Source organism: Amblyomma americanum, chromosome 10 (genome assembly GCF_052857255.1).
Source record: "Amblyomma americanum isolate KBUSLIRL-KWMA chromosome 10, ASM5285725v1, whole genome shotgun sequence".
In the NCBI taxonomy this organism is placed as follows: domain Eukaryota; kingdom Metazoa; phylum Arthropoda; class Arachnida; order Ixodida; family Ixodidae; genus Amblyomma; species Amblyomma americanum.
The window spans coordinates 50,023,846-50,033,080 of record NC_135506.1 but is presented as its reverse complement, the minus strand read 5'-3'; the positions used below and the strand labels follow the sequence as shown (position 1 = coordinate 50,033,080).

The window sequence follows — 9,235 nt, the reverse complement described above, 5'->3', positions numbered from 1 at the left end:
TCTTCTAACGCGACTACCCACTACACGCCACGTGTTTGTGGCTGAAAGACTTCTTTTGATTGACTATGCACAGTCTTTCTGGTACATCGTAGGTGCCCGCTTTAATACCGGGCAGCCGCTGTTCAGAAGAAGCAGAAACATCGACGTTGCACAATGCCTTGCCTTGCCGGAGGTGGCGAAGTTTCCACATGAAACAGGACGGGGAGTGTATTCAACAAGTACAGAAGCTCGCCTCAGACACTAAACACGAATACGCCTATGTGGGAGTAAAAAGGGGAATAAGCTGTCCTCTAGCGACACCTTTATGTAAAAGGGAAGAAAGAACTCAGGAGAGGCGGTTACGTAACATTTTTTGAACTCGGCTCCCTCCTGCTCCCCCCCCCCCCCTTCTTGGCCGCCGTCCTTGCACGCTTGCGCATGCGCAGAAGGCATTGCAGCAGACGATGCCAACTCGCCCTGCGTTGCTATTGGTTGCGCCGGTGGCCAAATACTCCCAGTACTCCTTGCGAGGACGCGTCACTTCCGGCACACTTTGTGGCGCGCAGCTCGGATAGCGAGGGCCTCTCCTGAGTTTTACTTCCTCCATGATACCAACTGAACGATTTGGGAGGAAATGGCGAGAGCGCTACGCTGGATTCCAGTTGGCCTCCTCCGCATGCAAGAGGGAGGAAGAACCAGAACCGGAAGAGCTTTCCGGTTAGCTATCCTGACCAAGGGGAAGAGAATGTTAATACCCCGCACCAGAGCACCAGTCCGCAGGCCTGTTTCTAATGTTGTTAACATCAACTCTTGGGAAGTGCCTGTTTCTACTGTTAGATGGCGCTGTACTTCCTGCATTTGGCGGGCCAGGGGACGGGGTAAGTAGCATAGCCTTTCTTACGATTAACTAGAGGGAAAGCTGGCGGCGCTGCACCTCAGCCGCCATGGGCGCTCAAAGCATCATGGGGCGATGAGCTACTTGGTGCGGGACAGTTTTTTTTTTTTTTTCAGGAACACAGAGTGGCGTTACTGAGATGTCCCGTTCCGTCCACGGCGCGCCCTGCGCGCAGACGACTTTAGCGCAGACGTAGTGCTCAAAAGCCATAGCAGCGAAAACACAACAGCACACGACGCCAATAAGAGGTTTCTGTTTTCCGAAGTGCCATTAAAAAAAAAAACCTTTGAAAGTGTACAAGCAACATTTTTTTGTAAACATATTTATTTTTAAAAATGCCTGTGTTAGCACGAAATATTCGTTTTTGTGGTGTGCAATACTTCGCCAATAGGAGAGCAAGTCATCGCTTATTTTGGGCAAACTTTACATTGACATGCTTTTCTGCTCGTTTGTTGCAATTTATAGACAGGAGATTGAATGTTCGGACATTCTTGGTTATCGTACAACGTTTCGTTTTTCATTATGTTTTGGCGAAAAGTTGTGGTTCTGCAGTCGGCAGCTCGCCGCCCCATGATGCTTAGAGCGGCCATGGTGGTACAGGTGGTCTCGAGGAAGCTCCATGCAAACTCCCATAGGTGGGGCGCCAGCTTTCCCTCTAGTTAATAGTAAGAAACTCTATGGTAAGTGGTAACAACCTGCACTCCGCAATGGGGAGCAGCAAGGTACTAGATAGAGCCTGCACCTATGCGCATTAAATATTGATGTGCTACACCGCCTTGACATTGAGCCGTATCGTGAGGCTGCGATTAACTTTTCCTCATCTACGCTGATTAGATAGTGCTGCAGTATTTCGTCATGTACAGGGAGCCCTTATTATGTACGGGATATCAACAAGCACCTCAGAGTACAACATACACTTAAGGAAGCAATTCCTCGATCATTAGCATCCATTTACATTTGTCCGTACATTAACAGACAACAAAAACCGGTTGCTTTTGACAAACTGTGCAGGCTTCTTTCCAGTGAAGTCGTCACTTTTGAAAAAAAAAATTGTTAGGACATCTTTTGTGTCAGCACAGTTCGTCTTGCGTGTGGCTCAAAATGATTGTTTCTGTGGACATCCATGGAAGCTGATTGTGCGGGTCCACTAAAAATATCGGCGTGACATCGTCTCCGAGTCGACGAAGCAGCAGATTTTTTTTTTTAGTTTGTGGTTTCCCAAAATTCAGTCGAAAATTTGTAAGTTTCGTTGTGCGGGTCGCTTGCGGAAAGCAATATGGTGATTGTCCGACGAATTTCTGCTTGACATACATGATGCACCCTTTATTTATGATTGCCAGTTTAACTGCGTGCCCGAGTCTTAAAGGAATTCCGCTCTTCAATCTCTCGGATCCTGAAGCATTGATACCACGTTTAAAGCAGGCTGGAATTAATTAGTAAAAATGTTCATTTTAAAGCGATTAATTTTCAATTTAATATTCATACGATGAATTGTTAGATCTAAAAAAAATGATGGCAGGCTATCCCAAAATACTACACCAATTTCTGTCGTTTGGTCACTACAGCAAGAACGTCTGTATACGACAAATTTATGTGCCAAAACGCTAAAGTTATTTGTTTTGATAACAAAAAAATATTTTGTTGTCTTGTTCAGCTGGGATGTTTTATCGCAACAAAACCTCATAACCGCAGAGCTAACGCATAACTGTGTAGTTGTTTTCCGGTCACTGTCAAAGTCCTGAGCAGGATCGCGAGAAATCTGGCAGTTTTCCTCGGTCCGTTCGATGAGAAAGTTTTTAGTTCGCGACAGGAAAATCACAGCCAGACGAGACATCGGTGGACGCGGGGTGGTTTTCCCAGCAGGTCTTGTCTCCACTTCGAAACTCTGAATGCACCAAAACTCTAAGGTACGTCACAAAGAAAAGAAAACCAACCCTGAAGATTGTCCGTGAGGAATAACCTCGAACGTGCAAAATTCGAGAAAAACCACAGATAACAGCGTGTTCATCCCGTACAGACATCTTAGCGCAAACGCTTCTGTAGTTCCACAACTTTAAACGGCCTAGTTTAGGACGAGAATGCAGGCATAGAATTTGCTTTCAAGGTCCTGCAATACTTAAAAAATATCGCAGGGGTAAAAGGCTCATGCACAACACTTGCTTGTCCGTTTCAAGCACGTCTTTCATCGTGGTTTCAAGTGAACAGAAAGCTGCGCGCTACTCTAGACATCACACAAACACTTAAGGGGTGCGATTAGAACGTAAGAGCAATGAACAGTGCACCACAACTGTATGTTGGGGCCATAATGGCTATCCATTTGCATCCTGCAGCCAACGAATGAAAAACTCATATCGCTGAAGTCCTATTCCAAGCTATGGGATCTGAGGAGTCGCTGAACGACACTATATAGTTTGTCCTCCTTACATGCACGCAGCAGAGGAATCTGTAACCCTGGCAGCACCAGCGACATTTCTGAAGCCATAGGCAACGTATCTGCGCACCAAACAGTCTTCGACGTGTCTTCTGACAAGTCGCTCAAGCCTTTTCCAGCACGAATTACAACATAGACCTCTGCCTGCCTTGCCCTAGCTGAGCTGCTTGGGCCACTGGCAGACAAACAATGGGGAGGATTGCCATAGCCGTGTATCACGTTTTGTGGCGCCATTCCGCCTCAGCGACCACAGTCGGTGGAACCAGAAGATAGCCAATACTGCTACAATTGCCTAGTCACCTTCCTCACCACTGAGGCCTTCTTTACCAAGACCGAGACCTCCGCCCTTCACCCAGCATCGGAGGACAGCTCCGTGACCCTCTTCGTGTACCGTCGAAGGCAGGCAACGAGTGACTGCCGTCAACGGGACCTAGCTGCCACCTAGTGGCCTCGTTAAGTAGACGCAGGCGTCGCCGTTACTACTGCAGGAACGGGTTGAGCGGGACGCCCGACGTGGCGACGGGGGACGACTGGGTGGGCGGTGGGGGCGCTGCCTGCTGAGTCGAAGGCAGCGGAGGCTCGGCGGCAGTGAGCGCGCTCTCGTGCTCGTCGACGCTATTGTCGGAGAGGTCGCTGCGCATGCGCGAATAGTAGCGCACGTGCTGCGTCATCAGGCCGGAGTCCTCTCCGCACTCGGGCTTGGCTCCGAACAGCCACGCCGTGAAGAGGCCTGCACGAGAAGAGAGAAGGGCATGGTTGCTGTGGTCGAGCAAGCCACAACTGCCCGCAAACATAATGAGCAGCGCCCGCTCTGATATTCCTCACGGCACATACCACGTGCCCTTAGTCGTATTGTTTCGATTTTAACTCAGTCGAAAAATACGACAGAGCCGGCCCTAAAAACATGAGAAAATTTTGTCGTCCGGTCTTTTCTACCGATTTTTCTTTAGTATTGCGAAGTTGTCTGTTGTCGCGACAGAGCTGGCTTTGTTTTTCCGAAAGGAGACTGCACAACACTACAGAAGATCCTTTTGTTACTAGAATTCCTGTTGTATAAAGTCCCAAAACACTACAGGAAAATCTTGCGACCACAGAACATTTTCTGCTGTGTTTTTCGATATATATATTTGGCCAAAGAACGCCGTGTATAATCTTGATCTGCAGGAGGTGAGATCAGAAAACTTTTTCGCAAGCATTTCACCCCTAGGGAACCCGAGCAACACGTCAGGAGAAAGATTTTACCCATTAAAAAACAGCAGATGCTCGTAGGCACGAGGGACTGAATCCCGCACCTCCTAAACTTGAGCTGGATACTAAGACTACTAGGCCATCGCTAGGGCCTAATGACAGAGAACGGGAAAGCTAGCAGAGAGAACTTCATGAGGTTTTCGTGTTTACTCATCAGTGTAAACACGCGATGAGTAGCAGTGGAGAGTTGACTGCCTGCCTGACGCCCTTCCTGATTAGGATTTTATCCCCTTCCCTAGGATCACCGCTGTGGCTCAGTGGTTATGGTCCTCGGCTGCTGACCCGAAGGACGTGGGCTCGATCCCGGCCACGGCGTTCGCATTTCGATGGAGGCAAAATGCTAGAGGCAGGTTTACTGTGCGATGTGAATGCGGGTTAAAAAACCCCAGCTGATAGAACTTTCCGAAGCCCTCCACTACAGCGTCCCTCATAGCCTGAGTCGCTCTGGGACGTTAAATCCCGTAATACCAAACCAACTTTCTCTAAGGAGGACTATGGTGGGTGTGCAGTCGCTCTGTAGACTGAGAGCGTGTAGCGATGCTAACAGCGATGTAAAGGATATATGGTCCTGATGTTTTTATCGGTATCGAAACCAAACCTGATCCAAACTTCGGCCTCGCTGATAATTTGCTCTCTTTGTGCGATGTCCAGCGCATCGTACCCCTTCCTCCGGTGAGCTGGTGTCCTACGGCCCAGAGGCCGGTGTAGATGACACACGAGAGCAGACAGAGCACCATGCAGGTGACCGGGAACGCCGCCGGTCCCACGCGGTGGAACTCCTGCGGCAGAACGACAAGGAAGAGGGAGTGAATGGAAATGGAGGAACAAGTGTTTAGATTCAAATAAAAAAGAAAAGAATCTTTTATACCCAAGGACTGGGGAAATAAAAATGTACAGAGAGTGCGGGATCTGGTATCACCCATGATTAATATCGATCGTTCAATGCGCCGTCTTGAGCAGAATGGTTTAAATGGGGGGTACTAATAAATGTCATTAAGAGGGGAGTTTCTGAACGCATAATCAAAAACAAAGACGAAAGGTAATACATAAAGGACAACGATGAGGAGTATTTCAGGAATCGTATGCTATAGTGTGGAGAGGAAGTAGATAGGGCTAACTACTATAAACGACAGAAAGAAAGTGGACGTGGGCTGTTGAAAATACCTGAGTTAATGATATCAAAGCTGCAATCAAGAGGAAGCAGTGAACTGAGATAAAATTTGTAACGCACAGAACATATAACTGGTAGTAGATTAGGGTAAATAGTATAAAAGTACTATAAGAACAAAAAAGTAGCTGGGGCTGAAAGGGAGTCAGGCGAAACTATAACATAAGAAAGTTCGCTGTTGTAGGCTGGCTGGCAGTTAGCGGAGGGCAGGACTGAGATGATGCACTCACGTGTCCCAAGATGACAGGCATCGACATCTCTCCCAGCGCTGCTCCGAAGACTAGCGTGCTTGTTATTCGAGCTGCAAGGCAAGCAGAGGGAGAGAGGGCAAGGGAAATTTGAGAGCCACGAAGCAGGGCAAGAGTGATCCCGGGTCCCTCGCTGGGAGTCGGTGAAAGCCATCGGTGGCTGCGCAGCCGAACGTTTGATGGCACGCGGGACAGTTACCTGAGGCCTAGCCTGGAGAACTGACCTGCCGACAGCCCCGAAGTGCTGTTATTTTATACGGACAGATCAGCTTGTTGCTATTTTTTTGCAACAGCCAATTAGTAACACAGACAGAAAGCATTTTATTTTATTCACTGCAGATTAGTTGAAAATGTGAGTTGAAAGTTAGCGTAAATTAGGTAATTGATCAAACAATATTTGACATACGCTTGAACAAGCTACCCGCCTGTCTTGATAACACAACTTCACAGGCATTTCTGAAGGCAGCACTTAAAAAAATATATGTATTAAGTAAATTAGAACACCCTGTATATACCGCACTACGGATGCTTGCACAGAGGCGGCAGTTCCTCAGTTGTCGCGTTTCCACTCCCCACAGAAACGAAAGGCGCCTTTCATAAAGTTAGGCGCAGCACACCAGGCAGGGTTTAAGTCTGAGATTAGTTTTGATATATATATATATATATATATATATATATATATATATATATATATATATATATATATATATATATATATATATATATATATATATATAATTGGTTTTTGGGGAACGAAATGGCGCAGTATCTGTCTCATATATCGTTGGACACATGAACCGCGCCGTAAGGGAAGGGATAAAGGAGGGAGTGAAAAAAGAAAGGAAGAGAGAGGTGCCGCAGTGGAGGGCTCCGGAAAAATTATGACCACCTGGGGATCTTTAACATGCACTGACATCCTACAGCACACGGGCTCCTTAGCGTTTTTATGGAGGAAAAACGCTAAGGGATAGTTTTGAGGAAATTGGTTTAAAGGAAAGGAAAGGAAAGGGCGCAGTGACTTCCTCACTCTTCGTAGGCGGACAGCTAAACCGTACAGTGAAGGAAAAGAAATAAGAAAGGAAGAATGAGATGCCGTAGGGGAGGGCTCCGGAATAATTTCGACCACCTGGGGATCTTTAACGTGCACTGACATCGCACAGCACACGGGCGCCTCTCATCCGCACATCTACACTACAGCGCCTTGTTCCTTCCTTTGTCGCTCCCTCATTTCCTTCGTCCCTCCTTTTAAAGCGACAGTGTTAAGGATCTCGAGTAGCATAAAAGCCGGTGTCGGCCGCGTTGGCCGTGAGCGAAAAATGGTCCTCCTCGCACTCCTCCTCCTCCTCTTCCTTCCCTTGCGGCGCGGTACGGGCGTTCAGCGAGAATTGTGAGACAGGCGTCATTTCCTTTCCTTAAAACCAATTTTCATTTCATTATCCTTCCCTCACGGCCCGGTTCGAGTGTCTGCCGAGATATGTGAGACAGGCATCCTTTCCTTAAATTGTCCAACGGGCCACACGACGCGCGATGGCAGCCGCGTCTCACTCTTAAAGACGAAGCTTCAGCGTCTTCAAATTTTTTTTTCCTTCCATCCTCCCTTCCTTCCTTCTTTCCCGCCTTCCTTTCCTTCCTGCCTCTCTTCGTTCTTTCCTTTCTTCGTCCCCTTTCTCCCTCTTATACTTTCTTCCTCCCTCTTTTCCTTAATTTTCTCCTCCCTTTGTCCATCACTCCCTCCATTCCTTCCTCCCTCGTCCCTCCCACTCACCTTTCCTTCCTCTATTCCTCTTCCTCCGTTCCTTCCCTCTTTCCTCCCTTCGTCTCACCCCCAACTGTTTCCTTCCTTTCCTTCTTTCCTTCCGTTCCTTCCTCCCACCCGCCTTCCTTGACTCTTCCCTTCCATCTTTCCTTCGGTCTGTTGTCCCTCCCTCCTTTCCTTCTTTCGTACCTTCCTATTTATCTTTCTCTCTCTGCCTTTCTTCGCCTCTCCCTCTTTTTCACCCTACCTCCCTTCTTTCTTTCCTTCCTTCATTTTTTAATCCCTTCCTCTCTCCTTTCTTCCACTCTCCCTCCCTTCCTCCCTCCCTTCGTTCCTTCCTTCCTTCGCCAAGAAGCAGGTAGGTGGCGTGACACTCACGTGACACGTAGATGCACTGCTCGGCGAGCGACAGCGCGGTGGGGAAGACGCTGCTCATGAAGACGCCCATGAGCATGGTGCCCATGATAAGCACCGCCTTGCTCCAAGGGAAGCACAGCATCAGCGAGACGCCCAGGGTGCACCCGCACTGTGCGCCGCGTTGTGGAGGGGATGCATGGATAGAAAGAAGAGACGGCCCCGACACGGTTATACGCTCTGAAAGAGAATCGTGTACACGTGCAGTGGGGATTGTACGGCGCACTGCGCGCTGGGACTGATTGCGCTGTACGTAAGTGGCAATGGTTTTCAAGCTGCATACTGCAGCGTTTGCTCTCCCTCTCTCCATTTTGTAAAGAAATGAATAGGGGACAATAAAATCAAGAAAGAGTGGTGGATAGAAGGAAATAGACAAAGAAGGAAAAAAATCAGCAAAGAAAACATTCCCCAACCGAAGTGATCGCTTTACTCGCGAAGCTGCAGTGTTCTCCGTGCAAACAAGATGAAAAATACGTAAGCGTTAGGAGGGTAAACGGCTTAACTAAAGAAAACCTCGTTGCTCCAAGCGAGACTCGGAGCTCACAAGGCGAGTTCACAATGTCGCGAAGCAGCACGGGTAGCTCATGTTATTCAGAGCAGTATGGAAGTCTCTTAGCCGCTGTGGAGCTTGCCAGAGCGCATATGCCCTGTGAGCTGCCTATGACTATAGTAATCTGTGGCTGCAGAAATCGGGACATCTATGCCACGAGAGAAGCGTTGAAATTAGTCTTTCCAATTAGTGCTAAGGTCCATTTGTGTATCTGATTCCCTGTCTTGCTTACCATACCCCTACCTTTTCCACATCTTCCTCGTCTACCAAGCCCATATGAGTAGCATGCAGATCGTGTACTCCTACCTACGCGTCCATGTACGCAGTGTATGCTGCACGTGCACATACAGTGTGCATACAGTGCACATACAGTGTACTCTCATCAAGCACTGGGCGCTGTTGATTGTTATCCAGTTGTGTCTGGGCCTTGATTGTTACCCAGGCGAGCTCAGCAGTGCGGCCATAGAAGGGGTCCGGGAATACACCCGAAGCCCAAATACGCCGAAATATGAATAGAAAGTGAGTAAGCTGTTCTCTATCGCACAC

The 9,235-nt window shown here is 48.2% G+C and overlaps 1 protein-coding gene across 1 annotated transcript in view; it reads right to left on the bottom strand.

Annotated features, from left to right (window-relative positions):
* Positions 1–2,385: 2,385 nt before the first annotated feature.
* The window catches only part of LOC144107669 (major facilitator superfamily domain-containing protein 4A-like), a 422,352-nt gene continuing 415,502 nt past the window's right edge, over positions 2,386–9,235 (bottom strand). Inside the window, exons 8-11 of the mRNA XM_077640784.1 lie at positions 8,104–8,251; positions 5,952–6,022; positions 5,215–5,332; positions 2,386–4,035 (exon numbers count right to left, since the gene is read on the bottom strand). Of these exons, the coding sequence (XP_077496910.1) occupies positions 3,785–4,035; positions 5,215–5,332; positions 5,952–6,022; positions 8,104–8,251 (588 nt within the window). The 3' untranslated portion in view covers positions 2,386–3,784. The remainder of the gene's footprint in view (positions 4,036–5,214; positions 5,333–5,951; positions 6,023–8,103; positions 8,252–9,235) is intronic.